This window comes from Hemiscyllium ocellatum, chromosome 3, assembly GCF_020745735.1.
Source record: "Hemiscyllium ocellatum isolate sHemOce1 chromosome 3, sHemOce1.pat.X.cur, whole genome shotgun sequence".
Taxonomy (NCBI): Eukaryota; Metazoa; Chordata; class Chondrichthyes; order Orectolobiformes; family Hemiscylliidae; genus Hemiscyllium; species Hemiscyllium ocellatum.
In genome coordinates, this window is record NC_083403.1 from 101,011,897 (window position 1) to 101,035,268 (window position 23,372).

Below are 23,372 nucleotides of genomic sequence, written 5' to 3' on the forward strand. Positions count from 1 at the left end.
CATTTGCAGATGGTGATGCTTCCATATATTTACTGCCTTCGTCCTTCTCGATGGTAAAGTTCATTTGTTTCAAAGGTGCTATGGAAGGAACTCAGTGAATTGCTCCAGTGTATTATGTAGATGATATGCATTGCTGCTAATGTATGACAATGGTAGAGGAAATGAATGTTTAAAGTGATGGATGGCCTGTAGGTCAAGCCAGTTATAGGTGGTGAATGGGCTGCCAATCAAGCAGGCTCTTTGTCCAGGTTGGTCATTAGGCTTGTCAAATGGTGTTCGAGATGTGCTCATCTGGTCAAGTGATGAATATTCCATCAAACTCCCCTCATTTGTGTCTTGTAGGTAGTGGAAAGGCTCTGAGAAATGGGGAGGCATTTTACTCCCCACAGAATTCCCAACGTCTGATGCACCATTGCAGCCACAGCATTTATATGGCTGGACCAGTTAATATCTGTAAACAGGTTATTGGACAATTTTTTACTTCGATGGGCAGATGCCAGTAGTGTTGCTGTATTGAAACAGCTTGGCTGAAAGTAGGACCAGTTCTGGAGCCCACATCTTTGGCACCACAGTCAAGATGCTGTCAGGTCTCATAGCTTTCATTACATCCAGGAGGGTTGGAATAGATTACAAAGGTAAAAAGGGTGGCGAAGAAAGGATTTGAACATGCTGATAAGAATTGTAACGTTAAGACCTTGTCAGACTATCTATTTATAATATAATTGAATCAAGCTGTGGATTCCATAAAATAAACTGAAACGTATTCATACTGTTTAAAATAAAAATGCCCTGTTTAAAGTTTTAGGAGAAAGTGAGGTCTGCAGATGCTGGAGATCAGAGCTGAAAATGTGTTGCTGGAAAAGCGCAGCAGGTCAGTCAGCATCCAAGGAACAGGAGATTTGACGTTTCGGGCGTAAGCCCTTCTTCTGACTGACCTGCTGCGCTTTTCCAGCAACACATTTTCAGCTCTGTTTAAAGTTTTAGTCTGGTTATCATCTGGAAACCTGCAAGAATATCAATATTCAATGGAAACAGCAAGTTAGACTCATATGTTGATTGGCTGACAAGTTAAAATGGTCAAGGTGTTCCAGTGGAGCATGTACAAGATTGCAGTTACCCATTTTAAGAAGGAAAGTTGATCCTGATTTATTTTGATGTGTAATGGGGAATGCACCAAGGAACAGTGTTCCCTGACCCTGCCCCCTCCTTAAAATAAAGTGTTTGTTTATACAGCAATGCTTGGACAAACTCCTTTCACTTGCAGGGGACAGATTATTGCATGTGATTGATTACATGTAGTTTCCAGCAAGTGTAATTGAGCCACATTGTCAGCCTGACTGATTATCCTGTATTGTTTGTTGGTGTGACACTTCGTATGGTCAGGATTGTTGAGTAAATGCTGCCTAATCGGAAAGCATATCATCTAATGTTGTACACTATATTCTGAGTTTATAGCAGTTCTCAATTTCTGCACTTCAAGACAATTATTTGGTGTGTATTTAAAATTGTTCAGGCAATTGGTACATATGTGTAAGATTCAAATACAGCAGAGCATAGACGCAAAACCTGTGCTGCACTTGATTAAATTCATGGTACTGGCTCAAATTTGAAGCTAGAAATGAGTGGGATTCACCTTGTCAGTTGCATCTAAATGATACTTTTGATGAAAAGAAATATTTGTGTATTGAGTGGGAATTGACTATCTTTGAAGAAAATGCTATCGCTATGCATAAATGGTTAAAATTTGGCTCCAGTCACAATAATTATATCATAGATTACATTGCCACAATTATTATAACTTTTGTTTGTTGGCTTGTGAATTCTATGTAATGAAAGAGAATTGGATACAAATGGTAGTGGTCAAGTCAAGCAATTGAAATACAAACATTCTTTGAGACACAAAATCATAAATCACTGGAAAAATTCAGCAAGTTAGGCAGCATTTCTGGAGAGAAAGCAGAGATAACCATTCAGGTCCAGTGACCTTTCTTCAGAACTCATAGCAGCGTGAAAAAGGTATATGTGCTAGGATAGGGATGAGGTAGGGGAAAGAGTAAATGATAGGTGGAGATAGAGCTCAAAGAGAGAGATAAACAGTTGGGCAAACAAAAGAGTGGGTAAAGATCAGCCTGCAAGAATGAACAGCTGCTAATGGGGATCCAGTGGGAATCTAATTGCTCATAGCTGACAATGGGTTGTTTGTGGTAGCAGCCAATTTGATGACAAGGTCTGGTGTGTGGGGATTGGGGTGAGGGCATGGGAAAAAGTGCTCAGGCCCTGAAATTATTGAGTTCAATATAGAGTCCAGATGTTGCATGATCCCCAACTGGAAAATGAGATTAGATTACTTACAGTGTGGAAACAGGCCCTTCGGCCCAACAAGTCCACACCAAAGCGCAACCCACCCAGACCCATTCCCCTGCACCTAACACTACACGCAATTTAGCATGGCCAATTCACCTAACCTGCACATTTTTGGATTGTGGCCTGCACATTTTTGGATTGTGGGAGGAAACCGGAGCAAACCCATGCAGACTCGGGGAGAATGTGCAAACTCCACACGGAGTCGCCTGAGGCGGGAATTGAACCCAGGTCTGTGGTGCTGTGAGGCAGCAGTGCTAACCACCATGCCACCAGCTTGAGCCAAACTTCACTAGAGCACTCTTCCAAGCCCGAGACAGAGATGTTGGCCAGGGAACACATTGGTGTGTTGAAATGGCAGGCAACTGGAATCTCAAGGTCATTTTCTTGGACAGAATGGAGGTGGTCTGAAAAGCGGTCACCCAGTCAATGCTTCACATCCCCAGTGTACAGAAGTCCGCATTGTGAGCAGTGAATGCAGTAGACTACATTGAGTGAAGTACAGGTAAATCTCTGCTTTACCTGGAGGATATATCTGGGGCCTTGGATAATGGGGAGGTAGGGTGCTTTGAAGGTTGTTCAATGTATGCATGACAGTATTTGTTAATTTTATGATTCAGTTTTCAAGTTTGCAGTAACTTAGTTCATTTTCTGAAGTTGTTCCTTAAGCTGTGTGGTTCCATCGAGAGTCTTCATGTAGAAAGCTTTCAAAGAGGGTACAGAAAAGAGTTTTCAAACGAATATTGCATATATTCTAATTCACCACAGAATTTGCAAATTATTCTTTTTTTACTACAGGAAGAGATGACTAAGCTTGGCAACTACTGTGGAAACATTGCAAGCTGTGTTATTGCTACTGTATATTTGTTCTTTTACTATTTAATTAATTTTCTCATCAATTAAAGTCAAAGTCGAGTGGAGTCTTATTATGTCAAATTCTGAAAATGTGGAGTAACGTGACAAATGAACTGCTGAAATACATAATATTTATAGCAGCTCACACTGCCCAACTTGTCTATGCCAGAATGTATGCATCACACAAGCCAGCTCCAAATATTGAATTCACCAGTTTCCATATCGCCCCTCCCCCCATCCCATCCCATCCCGGGTCCAACCCTTCAATTCAGATCCACTCTCTTGACCTGACCACCTATCCATCTTCTTTCTCACCTATTTGCTGCACACTTCCCAAGGACCTACTACCATCACCTCCTACCTTCAGCTACCTATTGCCATCCCACCTACCTTTCCCTTAGCCCCAACCCCCTATTTATCTCTCAGCCCTCTTCCCGCACCCCCGCCCCAGTCCTGAAGAAGGATCCTGCCCGAAATGTCGACTCTGTTGCTCCATGGATGCTGCCTGATCTGCTGTGTTTTGTCCAACACCACACATTATCAATACTGACTCTCCAGCATCTGCAGTCCTCGCTCCCTCCTTCAGATCACCAAATCCACACTTCTACCATCGAGAAGGGTGAGGGCAATAATAATATGGGATCACCAACACCTGCAAGCTCCCCTCCAAGTCATGCACTTTCCTGACTTGAAACTATATTGTTGCTACATCACTGTCAATGGGTTAAAATTTTATATAATAACATTACCCCCCACCCTAGCCAAGGACTGCAGAGAGGTTCAAGAAGGCAGCTGTCCAACACTTTCTCAAGGGCAGTTAGGGATGGGCAATAAATGTTAGCCTGGTCAGCAATACCAACATCCTGGAAGTTGGTTTTTAAAATCAATCAACAAATCTTTCTATTTTTCTCTCCCTCATTTCTTTCTTCATCTTTGCCTTAAATACAACTTTGCTACTCACTAGAGCAATTCAAAAATGACAAGTTTCAAAAATGTGTATTTGAAATAAAAGGACTCAGGTGAATATTGTTTGAGACCACCACTTTCTTAGCGGATAGGTTCAAACACACACTGTTTTTAATGAGTAGATGCATCATCCAAGCAAACAAGTGCTAGCGTGTTTTGGGATGCACAAATGAAGTGTTAATCTAAGAGAATAGTCCGCGGCAGGCAAACCAAAAATAATATCTGAAGCAGCAAAGGAGTGAAGATACATAATGCTGATGTAATGTGGAAAAATAGTTTGCAATGTGTTAAAGATAACTGCTTTTTGTAAAGTCGTTTCTGTTCTTCACATACTAGCCACATTGATCTTGGTTTTGATGAGCAGTCTGGAACTGTTGAGGACCCAAACTAGCAGACAAATTTTGTGACTTTGATTTTTAAGAGATTATTTGGTTCAGTTCCATAGTAAGACTTTAAAGAAGATAAACATTTGCGGAATTAATGGTAAATTAACTAGTTGGATTGAAAATACTTTTGGCATTAGAAAGCAGCAAAGGGTGCTGACTAAGAGCCAGGAACAGATCTGTTCTGTGTTTCTTGCTGTATAGAGTATTCATAAATAATGTGAGTGACTAATTATAAATTTGCTGAGAGTGAACTGCATGGCCATGTGAATCATGAAAAGATCAATTTATTTTTTCAGCTCCCCTGAATTCCTGGGTTTGGGTTGGTGGGTGGATTTTAACAGGAATAAACATAAGGTAATCCGTGTTCCATTAACAAAGGTGAAAAAAAGAGAAGGAATTTAGAGCTGATGGAAAAAATGTTCTCCACAAAGTTAAGCTGTTAGTGAATAAATGTTATATTTTATAGATTATTAGTTAACTGCACTTCACTCATATTACCCCGAGTGACTTATTCACTCATGAAAAGAGAACATGATGCATTGAAAAAACAAAATACTATCAATCCTGGAAATCTGAAATCAAAACTGAACCTGCTGGAAGTACTCTTCAGATCAAACAAAAGAAGCAGAGTTAATGTTTCAGATGATTGAACTTTCACCAGGCTTCCAAAAAGTTTGAAATGCAATGGATTTTAAGCAACTATGGAGGCAGAGAAAGTGGAGAGCAGGGGTGGGGGTGGGGGCGGGGGGTGGGGGGAGGTCTGTGAGAGGATGGAAAGCAGGAGAGGTTGCATGACAAAATGGGTGATGGTGTCACAACAGGCCAAATAAAGAAATACAATAATGATGTGTCCGAAGTAAGTGTTGAATGGCAAAAGTGAACCATTACCAGCTCCTGTTCTCCAGAGGGAAAAAAAAATGGAAGCAGTAGTTATGATCTGAAGTTGTCAAAATGAATGTTGAGTTTGCAAGATTAGCAAGAACCTCACCAAAAGCTAAGGCATTGTTCCTCAATCTTTCATTGGGCTTCATTAGAGTCAGAGGCAAAAAATGAGTGACAAGGGAATGGAGTTCTGTGTTGCGAAAGGTGATACATTGAATAGAACTTGTTTTGAGTGACACAGCAAAGATTGAAAAATTATCATCCTCTGGGTCTTTGAAATTGAGGAAATTTGCCCATTTTTAACAGTAATTTATCTGGTATGTTCTTTCACCTAGATGGTGCATTGACCAACTTGTATGAATGTCAGATAAACACTGATGGAAATCCCTGTCACATTTTCACTTGTAGAATAGCAGATAGAGGATATTTAATGTTACTTGAGATTTGAACAGTATCTATTTTGGAATAAGATTGACAGTTTCTAGTAATACCGAACAATATGGGATTGGTTTAATGAATGGAAGTTTTGCTTATGATGATGGAAATAACTTTAATTTCTCTCTGTTAGGCTGAGGTTTAGTTCAGGGGTGGGGTGGAAGGAAGGCCCAAGGATTTTGGTCTTTCGTTGGTCATCTATCACTGGATTTTAGAAGGGAGGCAGTTCATCAAATTGTACAGGATCTGTGGAGCAGAAGATGATTGACTGAAGGACCCCTAAAGAATAATGGAAAAAATAAAAATTTGAGACAGTAGCTAACAATCTTCTTTATAATGGCTTGGTAGTGCAGGCCATTGTAATTAAGTTGAATTTTATTTTGAATAGAAGTTTAATGTACCATACAAGTTCCTAATTCATTTTGCTAAGTATTCAGTTTTGTTGTTGGCTCAGCAACCATTTTTGAATGCTGTATTTTCTAACACAGAAGACGAAACATTAATTGGATTTGTCATCCATTAAAGATTTTGGTTTTATTTTAGCACAACAATGCTGCAAAATAATTAGTTTGAGGTTAACTCAAATTGAAAAAAAGTCTTGCCTTTAAACTTTGTGAAGATAAAATGCTTTCGCTATTTTCCTATATCATTCATTCATTGCTGTGTAAACTAGTCTTCATGATATCTGAAGAAGTAGTAATATGGTTTAGGCAGCACCTTGTTCTTGACATGTATGGCTCTGGCAAATAATTAGCACCATTTATCTGAATTAGATGGGTCAATGAGATAGCCATTGGCACTAAATCAGAGGATGGTATCACAAATGGTTGACAGAAAAATGATTCAATGTAGGACTTCCATTTACTCTTAGTTTATTTGACTCTAGACTTCCCCTACCTTTTGTGGTTGTATTGCTGTTTATGGAATGGCATTACAGTCACAAACTAGATTAAATGAAACAATTAGATATATTGTAATTTTCTTTGTTCCCTTTCCAACTCCAGGTATTTCAGAAAGAAGAAATTGAACCTCTTCAGACTGTGCTCCAAGAGGTGAATCGACTCGGGCAAGGACTGATCCAGAGTGCAGCTAAAAATACCAATATCCAGACATTGGAACACAACCTCGAAGAAGCAAATACGAGATGGAATACTCTAACGACAAAGGCTGGTTTCCTTTATTTCTTGGTTCAATCCCTTCCCTATTTGACAGGTAGCCCACTGCCAGGTATGTCACTATCAAGTTAATTGGGATTGTTTACTCTTTTTTATAGGTTGCAGAACGAGCCGCCAAGCTGCACGAAGCTCTGTTGCATTGTGGGAGGTTTCAGGATGCACTCGAATCGTTGCTCAGTTGGTTAATGGATACAGAGGAACTCGTAGCCAATCAGAAGCCACCTTCAGCTGAGTTCAAAGTAGTTAAGGCTCAGATTCAAGAACAGAAAGTAAGTCGGCAATTCTTTGTAAAATGTCAGTTTGTGTAAAGCCCTTAGAGACGATTAGCATTTTAAGCAAGCATATCCTTTGATTCGTGTATCAACATTAGAAAGCTTTTTTTTATTTAACCTATTTTCTGCGCAATCTGCTCGTTGTGTTATTACACAATTCTGAAACAGATGGCACTCGAACCTGGACTTTCCTAGCTCAAAGGTAGGGATACTCCTACTGCACCACAAGAGGAGGCCACTTTTTAATTCAGATGGGGTCAGGGAGGAGGAAGGGGAAGTGGGATGATCCAGCAGGTGGTTTATTGTGTGTTTCTTCTAGGCATCATGGTAACAGTCCACTGCTGCCCCATGCCTGCAACCCACACAGGGCAGTTGCCCAAGGTTGCCAGGGAGGTGAGAGGAATAGCCCACAGCCAGCCAGTGGATTGGGGTGACAGTCCCGCTGCTGAAGTGAAGAGGTCTGGAGGAGCTGACTATACCTGTGCTCCTTGTTCTCTGGGTGACCATTAGCATTTCTTATAAATTATTTTTCACTTCTAGTCACTTTATGAATTGGTATTATTATAGAGCTATTGAGGTTGGTCCTGCAGGGACCACCCAAATACAGCAAACTCAGGAAAGCTAACAAACTGAGGGAGAAAGGAATAGAAGGTTGCATTGATATGAGCAGATATCAACAATGAAGACATGAAAACAGTTAGGGTTAAGCTTATGTGGAGCACTGATGTCTAAATTGGCTGTTAACTTATATGTCTGTATTTTCATTAGATTCGGAAATATGAACTTCAGACATGAGAATAAATTGAGTCAACAGGTCAACCAGCAATGGTTGGTATTGTAAGAAAATAATGCTGTGTTTGAGTGACTCATTTTTGAGGTAAATTATGTCAGCGAAGGTTATAAATTCTTGTCATCAGAGAATCTTGCACTGAATGAATTAGGCTGTTTTCATCAATGTATGTTTATATTGCAATGAGGTGGTGAAGGTAGGAGGAACAGAGCAGAGGAGCAGTTTGTGTTGGGGAGAGGGATGTGAATGCTAGTTTATTTGGGGTGGAGTCAGGGTTGAAGGACAGATTATATCAGGGAAAAAGGGGCAATTTGTATGGAAAAGTTTGAGAGGCAGGAAGGTTGGGGCAGTTTGTGGGAAAGAGGATTGGGGTCAGAGGGAGTTATATGGGGGAGGGGAAGGGAGCAATTCCACTTGTTTTTTATTCTCCATCATTGAAAAATTTTATCTGAAGTTGGAGCTTTGAACATGGAGCAGACCAAGAGCAGTAGTGATGATATATGTTGCTAACTCCTTGTCTAGGTGTTGGATGTGTCCACACATCAGGAACCTTATGCTCAAAGCCAGATGAGCTAGACATTAACTGCCAAGATTAGTTAATGATTCATGGCTATAAGTTACTCTCAGTTGAGTGGGCTGCGATTATCTGATGTTAGCCATTACGGCTGAAAACAGAATAACTTGTCTAGATGAATCATAAATTAATATTGTACAAAAGGATGCCATTCAACCCATGATGTTTGTAGTGGATTCAGTTACCCACAATTCAATTCTCCTTCTCTATACCATACATCTGCCATATTTTCCCATTGAAAAGTTTATCCATTTACTTTTTCAAGTTTATTATTGAACCTGCTTCCATTGCCTACCCAGGCAGTGGGTTTCTAGTCTTGGACATATACAAATACTTATCCTGTTGGGCAAATAAAAAAAAACAGACAGATATCTATTTTAAAGTTGGATAGTACAGACTTTATAAAAGGATAGGAAATAGGAGCAGCAAAAGGCCATTCAGCTCCTTGAGCCTACTTCATAACCAGATCATGATTGCTCTTCCACCTCAACTTCACTTGACCACATTATTCTCAGATTCCCCTGATACCTTCTATGTTTAGAAATCTGTTGATCTCTGTCTAAATCACACTCAGTGGCTGAACCCAGACAGCCCTCTGGGGTAGACAATTAGAGATTTACCATCCTCTAAAGTCAATAAATGCCACCTGTTCTTAGTCCTAAGTCGCATACGAGTGTGTGGTGCTGGAAAGGCACAGCAGGTCAGGCAGCATCCGAGGAGCAGGAGAATTGACGTTTCGGGCAAAAGCCCTTCCTAATGAAGGGCTTATGACCGAAACATTGATTCTCCTGGCTCTTTGATGTAGCCTGACCTGCTGTGCTTTTCTCGCACTATACACCTGACTCTGACTCCAGCATCTGCAGTTCTCACTTTCCCATAAATGGCGTACCCCTGACTCTATACCCCCAGCCTGCATCTATCCTGTCAAGTCCTGTAACAATTTTGTATGTTTCATTGAGAATGAGTAGTAAACATTGAGTAACGTGTACAAAGTGATTCTGATGTTAAATGTTTTTTCCAATGAAGCTTCTCCAACATTTGCTGGATGATCGCAAACCAACTGTGGAAATGATCAAAAGGGAAGGGGAGAAGATTGCTGGGTTGGCTGATTCATCAGATCGAGAGAAAACCCTGAATCAACTGCAAGGCCTGAGTCGTCGATGGAATTCCCTGCTGACCAAGGCTGAAGACAGGTACAGATGAGTTTGTGACTAAGCACCCATTTGGAAACAAACGGGAAGATGGAGGTCTATATAGGCTTTCACATTCATTTGGATCTTTGTTAATCTATATCTTGACCATATCTACCCACCTTGGTTCCCTAACCGTATGTCATTTGGTTAGCAAAAATCCATAGACCTCAGGTTTAATATAATTAACTGAATTAGCATCTACTGCTTTTTGTCCAAGAGACGTCCATATTTCTCAGATTGTTTGCATGAAGATCTATATTTTGACTTTTCCACTCAGTAGCCTGGCTCACATTTGACGTTCTACGTTCAACAGCCCATGGAAGAAGTTTCTCAGTCGCCTGTGTTGATTCAATTGAAAACCCTAAAATACCCACAAGCCACCCTTTAATTTTTCCATATTCCAAGTATTGCAAGCCTAGTTTGTGTAATTCCACTTCATAATTCAAACCTTAAAAGTTTGTTAATGTTTTGGTCAATTTGTGGGACATTCAGTCCACAATCGATGTACTATTTCCCAGGAATGGTATCTAGGGCATTACATGCCGTACATTGTAGATGTGATCTGAAAAGGGCAGTGTGTGAATGCAGTAAAACATCCTCTGCTTTATAATCAACTTTTAGAGACTCGTATTTTGTAAACCTTTTTGAATGTTTATTGTTCTGTGTACTTGAAACCCAAAACCTCCTTGCATCTTCATTGTTTGTAGCTTGTCATTACTTTAAAAAAAATCACCAGCTGTAAAACTTACAATATATGAGCAAAAATATGAGCCTTGTGTAAATCATTATTGTTAATGAGTAAGCATAATTATAATGGACTGAGGTGATTGCAAAGGCTTCATTTCAGATTTTAATTATTTTTGATAGAACATATTGTCAAAGATAAGCCTGTAGTTAATTGTTCAGTATAACCTGAAGGTTTTTTCTGTAAATTCTTTCAGTATCATAGCATCTGGCATCTTTCTTTTTAAGTCGTGATTGTTTTCTTTGAGGCTTCCTAAAGAAAAAAATCTTATCTATAGGACTTCACATGGTGAGAGAGAGAATATAAGGCTGAAATGTCACTTCTGTGAATGAAATATAAACTTGTTTCTGACAAGTTCTGCTTGCTATTTTCAACAATTTTCTACACTCATATGAGAAATTTTCTATCTCATGATTTTAAAACAACTTGGCTGTTTTTATTTTAGTTTTACGTTTACTAGATGTACATCATTACTATGGCCAGGGAAATCAGATATTGTGCAATCTAATCATGTAGGTTACATAGTGGGTAATGATGGCTCAAACTGAGTGGATGCTCTCCTGCTTATCCTTTTGAGTTGCGCTGGTCATTATAAACCAGTGCAGCTTAGAAACAGGAGGAGGCATTCACCCCTTCTAACCTCTTCAGCTATTCAATGATTAGTATCTTGAGTCCAAATTTGACAAGTTGTAGTAAGTTTGGGGTCTGTGTCATTTTGAAAAAACTTCTATTAAAAAATTCTTTAGAAGCCATTATACTATAGTGTCAGCTGTAACAGAAACTGAATATGAGGAGTTGGTCCATTTAGCACATTAAGAGCAGTTTTGAAGCTGATATGGATGCTTAAAGAGAAGATTGTTAAATATTCCCTCAAAAGTATTCATTGATCAGAAATGCCAGAAGTCAGCACACATGGGTTTTCGGCTTTTGGATGCCTCAATTTCATAAGCTACATGGGGTAATCTCCCCTATATTGTGGCCAAATGTTATCCCTCAGCTAACATCACTGGAAAAAGATGAATGCTTATTGTCACATTATTGCTTGGGAGAACCTGCTGTGCATAAACTGGTTCATGTAATGTAAGAGACGGGACAGCGACTGCCCTTCAGAAAAATATTTCATTGACCTGTGTAGTGCATTGCTATGTTTGAAGTTTTGAAAGATGTTGAAAAAGTTCTGAGTCTTACTTGATATTGAGGTCCCTTGCCTTTTCTACAGGCAGCGGCAGTTGGAAGCCATCTTGGTGGTGGCTCAGCAGTTCCATGATACTGTGGAACCCTTGATTGAATGGCTTTCTGCTGCTGAGAAGAAAGTTGCAAACTCTGAACCTATTGGCACTCAAACTGCCAGACTGCAAGAACAGATCTCCCAGCATAAAGTGAGTTTAAAAGCCAGGTGTATACTTTACCCATCCTTCTTTTCCTTTTAAGTTACAAATTCACATATTCATTGTTTTGTTGTATTTGTTGGTGAGGGCGTAACTTTCTGTTACCATAGTCCTTATGTTCTGCCTCAGTTTATTTTTCCATAGTTGCTTTTCTCATTTATTTGTACACCTTGCATAGGCCATGGAAGATGACGTCGTCAGTCATGGCAAACAGTTGCACCAGGCCATTAGTATTGGTCAGTTGCTAAAGACTATGAGCTCCAGAGATGATAAAGACATCGTGCAGGGAAGGCTGGATTCTGCCCAGACACGGTACATTGAGGTCCAGGACAGGTGTGGCCGTAAAGCTGCCCTGATCCAGCAGGCCCTCTCCAATGCATGGATTTTTGGGGAGGAGGAGGTGGAAGTTCTGAACTGGTTGGCTGAAGTACAGGACAAACTCAACAACGCAGCCATTCAAGACTACAATCCTGATCATCTTCACAAACAGCATTCTGAACATATGGTACCTTTTCGTTATGATTTAATTTTCATTTCTACATTTCTTTAAAATTTAATTTTCCTTCTGTGCCCTTTTTCATTTTGATTGAGTCAGGATGTTGTGAGAACTTCTGGATTCTCTGCTTCTAACAATTTGCATTTTCCAAACCTGTTCTAAAAAAAACAGACACTTCATGAAGACATCATGCTCCGTAGACAGCATGTCGATCAGGCCATTAAGAATGGGTTAGCTCTCCTGAAACAGACAACAGGTAAGCAGTCACACTAAACAGGGCAGTATGTGTGCTGGGAGGGTGCTGATGATTTCCGGAAATGTTAAAATGTTTGACGACCTGAGAACAAGCATGGGGTGAAGAGAACATGGTGAAAGTTAGGAAGCTGGAAGCAGAGTCATAGAGTCATAGAGATGTACAACATGGAAACAGACCCTTCGGTCCAACCCATCCATGCCAATCAGATATCCCAACCCCATCTAGTTCCACCTGCCAGCACCCGGCCCATATCCCTCCAAACCCTTCCTATTCATATACCCATCCAAATGCCTGTTAAATGTTGCAATTGTACCAGCCTCCACCACATCCTCTGGCAGCTCATTTCATACACGTACCACCTTCTCTGTGAAAAAGTTGCCCCATAGGTCTCTTTTATATCTTTCCCCTCTCACCCTAAACCTATGCCCTCTAGTTCTGGACTCCCCGACCCTAGAGAAAAGACTTTGCCTATTTATCCTATCCATGCCCCTCATAATTTTGTAAACCTCCAAAAGGTCACCCCTCAGCCTCCGACGCTTCAGGGCAAACAGCCCCTGTTCAGCCTCTCCCTGTAGCTCAGATCCTCTAACCCTGACAACATCCTTGTAAATCTTTTCTGAACCCTTTCAAGTTTCACAACATCTTTCCGATAGGAAGGAGACCAGAATTGCATGCAGTATTCCAACAGTGGCCTAACCAATGTCATGTACAGCCGCAACATGACCTCCCAACTCCTGTACTCAATGCTCTGACCAATAAAGGAAAGCATACCAAATGTCTTCTTCACTATCCTATCTACCTGCGACTCCACTTTCAAGGAGCTATGAACCTGCATTCCAAGGTCTCTTTGTTCAACAACACTTTACCATTAAGTGTATAAGTCCTGCTAAGATTTGCTTTCCCAAAATGCAGCACATCGCATTTATCTGAATTAAACTCCATCTGCTACTTCTCAGCCCATTGGCCCATCTGGTCCAGATCCTATTGCAATCTGAGATAACCCTCTTTGCTGTCCACTACATCTCCAATTTTGGTGTCATCTGCAAACTTACTAACTGTACCTCTTATGCTCGTATCCAAATCATTTATGTAAATAACAAAAAGTAGAGGGCCCAGCACCAATCCTTGTGGCACTCCACTGGTCACAGGCCTCCAGTCTGAAAAACAACCCTCCACCACCACCCTGTGTCTTCTACCTTTGAGCCAGTTCTGTATCCAAATGGCTAGTTCTCCCTGCATTCCATGAGATATAACCTTGCTAATCAGTCTCCTATGGGGAACCTTGTCGAATGCCTAACTGAAGTCCATATAGATCACATCTACTGCTCTGCCCTCATCAATCTTCTTTGTTACTTCTTCAAAAAACTCAATCAAGTTTTTGAGACATGATTTCCCATGCACAAAGCCATGTTCACTATCCCGAATCAGTTTTTGCCTTTCCAAGTACACACACATCCTGTCCCTCAGGATTCCCTCCAACAACTTGCACACCAACGAGGTCAGGCTCACCGGTCTATAGTTCCCTGGCTTGTCTTTACCGCCCTTCTTAAACAGTGGAACCACGTTTGCCAACCTCCAGTCTTTTGCCACCTCACCTGTGACTATCGATGATACAAATATCTCAGCAAGAGGCCCAGCAATCACTTCTCTAGCTTCCACAGTGTTCTCGGGTACACCTGATCAGGTCCTGGGGATTTATCGACTTTTAACCGTTTCAAGACATCCAGCACTTCCTCCTCTGTAATCTGGACATTTTACAAAATGTCGCCATCTATTTCCCTACAGTCTATATCTTCCAGAGATTTGGATGGCATGTTGCAATCCTGACCTGTCATTGTTGGGATGATGCTTTGGTGTGGCAAAGTGGGCCAACAACCTGGCACCATTTCTGCTGCACTAATGTAATCCGAGGCTTTAAACTGTTTTGAAATATTCAGAGGTTGTGGAAGGTGATTAATAAATGCAAATCTCAAGGTTAGGAGATTGAATGAAAAAGCAAAGAATCTGAAATTATTTGCCCCCTTGCTTGTAACTGCACATTAGTTCACACAATACTTGGAGCATCTTAACTTTCTGTTTTTCCTTGTGTAGGGGATGAAGTTATAATCATTCAGGAAAGGCTAGATGGCATCAAAGCACGCTATGCTGACATTACTACTACCAGTGGTAAAGTCTTGAAAACCCTAGAACAGGCCCTTCAGCTGGCTACTAAGTTTCAGTCTGCTCATGAGTTATTAACTACCTGGCTCGAGAAGGTGGAGGCTGAACTGACCACGTATGCTTCTGAGGTTCTTGCGGGAGAACAGCTAGCTCAAACACAGAGGAGACAGAAAGTAGGTGGTTATTTCCATTGTAACTTCTGTGCACATGTATATATTTCTTACTCTGTGATATCTGCAATTTTTTAAAATATCTGAATTTACCTCTTGCCTCATTATTTCAGCTTCCACATGAGTAAGTGCTTTCCATTATGTTAATGTGTGTGTTTGAGTTGCAGATGTTTGTGTGCATGTAGCTTGTATGTATGCATTAGTTCAGTATCTACAAATAGGAATTTCCATCACGTCAGTGTGTGTTTGCATTTAGTTTGAGGTGCAAAGCTGTTGATGTAGTGGTTCTGTTCGCCGAGCTGGAAGTTTTTGTTGCAAAAAATCAGGCTCCAGAGCACTGATGATGTCTCCTAGCCAGGGGACGAAACGTTTGCAACAAAAACTTCCAGCTCGGCGAACAGAACCACTACAACAAGCACCCGAGCTACAAATCTTCGCACAAACTTTGAGCAAAGCTGTTAATGTCATGTACATAGTCCCCTTAAAGGCACTTAATACAGTGCCACACAGTAGATTTGTGGGCAAAGATATATCTCATGAAATAAATTGGACAATAGCAACATGGACACAGATTGACTGAGTGACAGGAAAAAGAGCATACTGGTTTATGGATGTTTCTCAGACTGGAGGAAGGTTTATAGTAGATATCCTCAGGGGTCGTTGATGGGACCCTTCCTTTTCCTGATATATACTAATGACCTTGATGTACAGGACACAATTTCAAAATTTGCAGATGATGCAAAACTTAATGGAATGGCAGACAACTGCTTGATGAAGTTTGATTAGTTTTGGCAGGAAGAACATGGCCTGTTTCCACGCTATGGATTCTGTTCTAACTTGGAGAGACCATATAAAATAAAAGGTAAATTTCTAAAAGGAGCTGCAAGAGCAACCCAAGTATATGTGCGTAGGCACTGAAGGATTGAAGGCAGAACAGGTCAAGAAAGAGGTTAGTCAAGCATTCAAGACCCCAGGCTTTATTAATAGGCCATGGTGTACAGGAACAAGGAGGTGATGTTGAACTTGTAGAAGTCACCAGTTTGGTGTCTGCTCAAGTTTTGTATCTACACTCTGGGCACCACAGTTTAGGAAAGATGTAATGTATAAGAGAGAGAGTGCAGAAGAGATTTACCAGATTGATTCCAGAGATTAGGAACTTCAGTTATGAAGGCATATTAAAGAAGTTAAGAATGTTTTCCTTGGAGAAGGCGAAAGCTGAGTGGCAATCTAGTCGAGTTACTCACAGTTATGGGGGTTCCGGACAGACTTAATAGGAAAAGGCTGTTCCCACCAATGAAAGGGTTGAGGATGAGACAGCACAGATTTAAAGTAACTGTCAAAAGAACAAAGGAAGATGAGGAAAAACTTGGGTCATGTGGCAAATTTTTGAAGTCAAGAATTTGCTGTCTGAGAGTTTGGTGGAGGCCTGTTCAACCCAAGCATTCAAAAGGAACTGAGATTGTTATCTGAAAAGGAAGGGTTAGAGGTAAGATGCAAGAGAATGGCATTAGAGAATTCCTCATTTAGAAAGCCATGCAGACACAATGGGCTAAATGGCCTCCTTCAGCTCTGCCACAATTGTGATTCAATTCTTTACAAATACGATAGTTCCATTGCGTCAGCTAGTTTGTATGTTAATGTATGTGTTTTTGTGTGTGTACCCCTTAGTATGTATCACTGTGTTTTAATGAATATATGCTCATGATCATGTGTGTTCGATGTCTCAGTAAATTGCTACCTTAAGCTGCTTTGTTGTGGATATATATCAGATTGTGCAGCGATGCCAATAAAAGGGATGGTGGTTGAACCAACTGGACGAACAGTTGTTACGTGAGGGATTGATTTGTTGGTATACTTTGTGTAATCTCACACTTCAATAGTTGGATGAACAGTGTCCGTACAATGTCAGGAAATCACTCAAGCAGAGACTTGACCTTTGAGTAACCGCTCCCTGTGTTTCCAGCTTGGGTGTTGCTGAGTCGACCGCCTATAAGATGAAGACCTGTGCTTTTCATTGTTTCCAGCAGCTGCTCTGGGAAGGCAATGATAAGTCTTAATGCTTTTGAAAGGATAGAGTTTATCTCTGTATTGAAGAAGATGACCACTGTCTGCGGGTCATTGAAACTGAGAAACACTGTTCTGATTAAAATGTCATCAATGTTTAAAAAAATATAATATTATCATCAGAGCTTGTGATTAGCAGAAATTTGTAAAATCATCAGAATTGGGTATCTTTACAAAGATGTCTTCCATTGTTTTTCGAAGAGGACAAACACCACTTACTGTACTCCATTTATTGACTGTTATTTTGGCTTACATTTTATTTACTGAATTAAGGACATTTCAGTCATTATCTTCCCATGGTTTATTTTCTTCTTCAAAAGTGCTGTCTTGGCAGAATTGCTAATTCTCTTGTAATCTACATCTCAGGAACACGCTGAGGGCCACTGTGGGGGTCAAGTAGAAAAACATCAAGGAAACACCAGTGCACCAAAACGTCTGTCACAGGACAGACTGAGGACAGTTTTAGCTCCAGTCATGAAACTGTCCAACTTTGATGCAATGCTGATTTTATCCCCTCCCCCATGTGATAATAGAATGTAAGATTAGACTGTGGGTGTAAAATTAGGGAAATTAGGCTGTCTGAAATAAATCATCTTTCAGTTGGTTAAGCCATGAACAGGTCTGCAGCTTGATTACAAGTTGGGAATTACGATTAGTAATCAGTTTAATCTTTAATTAATGGAGTTATACTGCATTAATGATGAACAATGGGACAAACAGTGGCTTGAGCAATAACAAGCCAGCAACTCGTTTTATATCTTAATTCCCTTGAAATTAAACATGAAGAGAGATATAAGATGAGGCTGCTGACTTGCAAATCTCCAAATTTGCACTATTGCTGAAAGCAAAAGTTCTACCCCACGCACAGATATGTGATTTGGTTTTTCTTAGTTTATAATATTAAAGATACTGTCTATTTCGCATAAGATCAGTATCCTCTTTAAAATTTGTTTTTAACAATTGGTCTCAACATTTTTTTAAAAATCCATAACCTTTACTCAAATGAAGTCAAAAGTATTCTTGCATTCCTCATCATATTTTCCTTCCAGAATTTTAATCCGATTTATGTATTGTTACCCTACAGTATATGTACAGAAACCTCGACTGACATAGTCAAGGCTGGTGTTAACCTTACTCCTGGACCATGAAACCTACTACATCATTTCAGAACATTTTACACCCATTATCTAATTTTACATTCCATTAGAATCAAAGCTGGGGAGGGTATGGAATCAGCACTGCATCAAAGTTTGACTGCTTCCTGATTAGTGGGTTGAACTAAAATTGTTCTCAACCAGTCTCGTGGCAGAAGTTTTGGTACCTTGGTGTTACTAACCTGAGGGACAGAGTTTGTACAGATATTGTCCCAAAGGGTTTCAAAGGGGGATTTCACTGGTCTGGCCAATCTTGAGAGAGGAAGGAAAACATGGTTACTCATTACAGTGAGATGGTTTGTTGCTTTTATCGTACTGTACAATGTCCAAATTGGCAGGGTAATAATTCACTAAATCCATGTAGTGTGTGATGAGGTATCTCTCTTGTTCTCTTACCCAGGAGTTGAGGAAAGAGATGATGGAGCACAGGGTAAGCCTGGACACGGTTAATGAGGTCAGCAGTGCTTTATTGGAGTTGGTCCCATGGAGAGCGAGAGAAGGACTCGATAAGCTGGTATCTGATGACAACGAGCGTTATAGATTTGTGAGCGACACCATAGCACAGAAGGTGGAAGAAATAGATGCTGCTATACAAAGATCTCAGCAGGTATGTCACACTCTGTCTTATGTTACCCCACGGAAGATGCATTCGATTATGCAAAATGTGCTGCCATCTCATTATTCCCCCTTGACAAAGGAGCTTTTGGAAAACGTTTAAAGATGCACAGCTTGATGTTGCTTCAAGTGGCATGTGAAAGCTGAAGCAGAGCTAAGTTGTTCATTGTTAAAACCATCTGTCTGTTCCATGGTTTGTTCTATTGAGGTCTGTACAGAGCAGAAATCCATCACACTTAATTTATTCAGTATAAGCAACATTTAACTCACTGAAAGCAGTTACACTTAGACAACATGGAAACGTGCTGACAAATTTTCCAAAATTGAACTAGTCCCACATGCCTGTGTTTGGCCCAGATCCCTCTAAATCTTTCTGTTCATGTACCTGCTCAAATGTCTTTTAAACGTTGTAACCGTATCTGCATTCCACATATAAACCACCAAAGTAAAATACCTCACATTTATCAAATTAAACTCAATCTGCCACACCTCAGCCCATTGGTCCAGTTGATCAAGATTCCTTGTAATCTTACATAACCTTCTTCCCTGTTGACTACACCATCAATTTTACTAACCATGCCTCCTAAATTCTCATCCGGATCGGTTATATAAATGACGGACAAATGTGGACCCAGCATTAATCCCTGCAGAGTATTGCTGGTCACAGGCTTCCAGTTCACGAAATAAGCCACCATCACTATTCTGTATTTCCTACTGTTAAGCCAGTTTTGTATACAGTTGGCAAGCCCACCCTGGATCCCATGTGATTTAACTTTACTAACCAGTCTACCATATGAAATCTTGTCAAAGGCTTTACTAAACTCCATGTAAATAATGTCCACTGCTCTGCCCTCATCAAGCTTTTTGGTTACATCCTCAAAAAATTCAATCAAGTTTGTGATACACTATTTCCCATGCACAAAGCCTTGCTGACTATCCCTAATCAGTCCTTGCCTCTCCAAATGTATGTAAATCCTCTCCTTAGAATCCACTCCAAAAACTTACCCACCACAGGTGTCAGACCCACCGGTCTGTAGTTCCTAGCCTTCTCTTTACAGTTTCTCTTAAATAAAAGCACAATGTTAGATACCGTCCAGTTCTCCAGTACCTCACCCATGGCTGTAGATGAGACAAGTCCCTCTGCTAGGGGCCCTGCAATTTCTTCCCTAACTTCCCATAATGCCCTGGGGATACACATAATCAGAATCTGTGATCCCGGAATGTTAGCCTGGGTTTCTGATCACTAGACCAGTGATGTTACCACTGTGCTGCTCTCTCCCTTGAAAAAATCCTGAAAGAAAAAAAACACAAAAAGAACTCTATAACTACTGGAAGACAAAACTCAAAGCAAAATACTGAGTTGAACAGTTTTACCCAAGGCATTAATCCATCTGTTGACAACTTTACTCTGCATTCTCACAATTATGTTTTCCCTAACTTTAATGGTCACTTTAGTGATAAACAGACACTTATTATTTTCTGAGAGCTGAACCTTGCTTAGGGCCAAGTTAACCTCTGGCCTTGTGTAACAACACTTCCATGTTAAAACCTCCACAGAAACCTTTCAGAGTGCAGGTAACTGCCTGAGCATTTCAAGGTTATTTCCAGCATTTCAAAACTGATGTGCTTTTCTGTTTCTAAAGAAATGGGATGTTTAAAAGGGATAATTGGCATCCAGTTGTTAATACTAATGTGAGTTGAAGAACAAATTGCTTTGTTTTTGGACTCTGTGTGAGAATTCTCTTTTGGAAGGACATCAAGGCTTTGGAGAGAGTTCAGAATTATTGGAATAGTACCAGAAAATGAGATTTTGCAGTTATGTGATGGCACTAGAGAAACATGGAGTTGATCTGCTTTAGAGCAGGAAAGATTTGATGAATTTCCTGTGGGGTGGTATGGTGGCTCAGTGGTTAGCACTGCTGCCTCACAGCGCCAGGGACCCAGGTTCGATTTCAGCCTTGGGCAACTGTCTGTGTGGAGTTTGCACATTCTCCCGGTGTCTGTGTGGGTTTACTTCTGGTACTCTGGTTTCCTCCCACAATCCAAAGATGTGCAGGTTAGGTGAATTGGCCATGCTAAATTGCCCATAGTGTAGGTTAGGTGCATTAGTCAGGGGTAAATATGGGGGAGGGGAATGGGTCTGGGGTGGGGGAATGTGTCTGAGAGGGTTACTCTTCGGAGGGTTGGTGTGGACTTGTTGGGCTGAAGGGCCTGTTTCCACAATGTAGAGATTCTATGAATGTTCTATGAAAGTGCTCAAAATCATGAATGGTTTTGGTGGAGTAAATGAGGAGAGTTTGTTTTCATGTGACTACGTGGTCGGTAATCAGAGGACACAAAGGTAAACCAGCTTCTAAAGGTGCTACTTTCCTCAGAATCAGTCCCAATACCTCTCAAATCTGATGCCTTCCCTCTGAGACCAGCTTTCTAGCCATGTTTAATTGCTCAATTCTCTTATTTCAGTGCTCACTAGCACGTGAGATTCTGGGTAATTCTGACACTACCACTCTAGAGGTTCTGCATTTCAGTGTTCTATCTGGATCCCTGAAAACTGCTTCCAGAATCCTATCCTGATTCCTCCGTAAGTCACTGTTACCAAAATGGGCCATGACCTCTGGCTGATTTCCTTTCTTCAGAAAAATGTTGCACAGTTGCTTCATAACATCCTTTACCCAGGCACCATGAGGCCACATTCCATCCTAAAGTCAAATCAATGGCTGCAGAAACACCTGTCACTAGCACTGTTGCACTTCTCATTCTTCTTAGCCTCCCTCTCCCTGTATGGCTGATTTTCCTGTAGTGCCACAAACTTGGTTATGGATGCACTCTCCCCAAGAAACATCACCATTATACAAAATTGAATACCAATTGGCAAGCAAGATAGATTCAGGTGACACCTGCATTTCCTGTCTGCTTGTCTTAGACTGCCTGGAAATCAACCATTCTCTTGCCACCTTTAATGTTAACTATGACCTTATTTCTTTATTTTTCTACTTATTCTGTGAAGATAATGCTTAACATTTTAAACTTTGTTTCTTTTATTATTTTGTACCTAAGTTTTGTTGTATGTAGGTACCTTTATCCCTAAGATGGCGCCATGTGTGGTGACATTATATACTTCTCATTGTACTCCTGTACTTCAGTACTTGAGTACAAATGACAATAAAATCTAAATGTTTCTAACCAGGGTCATTACTACTTGCTAAAACATGCCATCCACATAGTCCTCTACATCATGGATACATGACAGTGACTCAGGCCACTGCTCAAGTTCCAAATCTGAAAGCCAAGCTTTTACAGTTGGTGACTTTTCCTGCAATGTGATCTCATGTGGGTCATATGATGTGTAATGACTTCATACATACTGAAGGATGTCAACTCCAGTTGACCAAGTTTACTTACCATCCTGTAACTTGAAAAATATTTATTGCAATTAGAATAGCAGAACATTTATCAATACTCACCAGCAGCTTCTTCCTTTGTACTGAAGTAAGATCCAGTTACAGGAGACTAAAAACAGTAACAGAAGAAAGAAACTCCACCCACCATCCCACCCTACCCTCTCCACCCTATCCTTTCCTCCACCACCACCACCCAATTCCTTTGCAGAACTGCCTGTAACTCAAACTCCTACTTTACTCTCTGTACAGGCAGCACTAAGGGAAAGTATATATTTATGCTTCATGAAAAACAACTGACAAGATTTAAAAAACCAGATTAAACTAACCACTAAATAGCTAGCTGTAGTTGATTGTAGAGCGTGTATATCCCTGATTCAGGGTTGCAATAAAACTTGCCTTCTGTTAATGAATAATGTTTAGTTAATTGAAGGGAAAAACTCAACTTTAGAAAAAAAGGTTCACCAGCTCCCAGTACAGTTCCAGTTCCTGAGTCTGACATTCAACAAAATGTCTGTTTCTGGGCTCTAACATTAAAACCTGAAAAAGCTATTTGTCCCATCTAACTCCATCCTTGATCATCAACTGAAATATATATAAACAGGAATAAAGTTGTATTTTTCTAAGAAAGCGAAAGTGAGAAATACATAAATTATATTCTGTATTTGAACACTGCATCTTAGTTATATTTCATAGCCTGCACCTGAGATTTCACACTTTCAGATGTTGTATACTACATGGACTTTGTTAAACAAGGCACTTCAGAAAATCAGTTTTCATTTCAACTTAGCGTTTCCAGTTTCATTTGATGGTGCTGTTTTACACAGTTGTCAAAATGCCAGATTTCTTGTAATGTGAGCTATTGCTTTGATGTGCTTTGCTTTGAGGTAAGTATACTGTTGATAACACACTAAGGCTGGAATTCTCCTTCTGGCCTACATTGACAAACAGTGGGGATGGGGAAAGTTCCACTTGTTGTCTTATTTCAAATTGACTTTTCACTTCTTCAATTGGATATTTGTTTCCTATCATTCCAA

At 40.4% G+C, this 23,372-nt stretch overlaps 1 protein-coding gene across 12 annotated transcripts in view; it reads left to right on the top strand.

Annotated features, from left to right (window-relative positions):
- dst (dystonin) overlaps positions 1-23,372 on the top strand; it is a 624,072-nt gene that overhangs the window by 487,909 nt on the left and 112,791 nt on the right. For all 12 annotated transcript variants that reach the window (XM_060852081.1, XM_060852129.1, XM_060852093.1 and 9 more), the window contains 8 exons: positions 6,890-7,051; positions 7,159-7,329; positions 9,723-9,889; positions 11,854-12,013; positions 12,201-12,527; positions 12,690-12,774; positions 14,866-15,107; positions 18,723-18,929. In XM_060852081.1, coding sequence (XP_060708064.1) covers positions 6,890-7,051; positions 7,159-7,329; positions 9,723-9,889; positions 11,854-12,013; positions 12,201-12,527; positions 12,690-12,774; positions 14,866-15,107; positions 18,723-18,929 — 1,521 coding nt within the window. The remainder of the gene's footprint in view (positions 1-6,889; positions 7,052-7,158; positions 7,330-9,722; positions 9,890-11,853; positions 12,014-12,200; positions 12,528-12,689; positions 12,775-14,865; positions 15,108-18,722; positions 18,930-23,372) is intronic.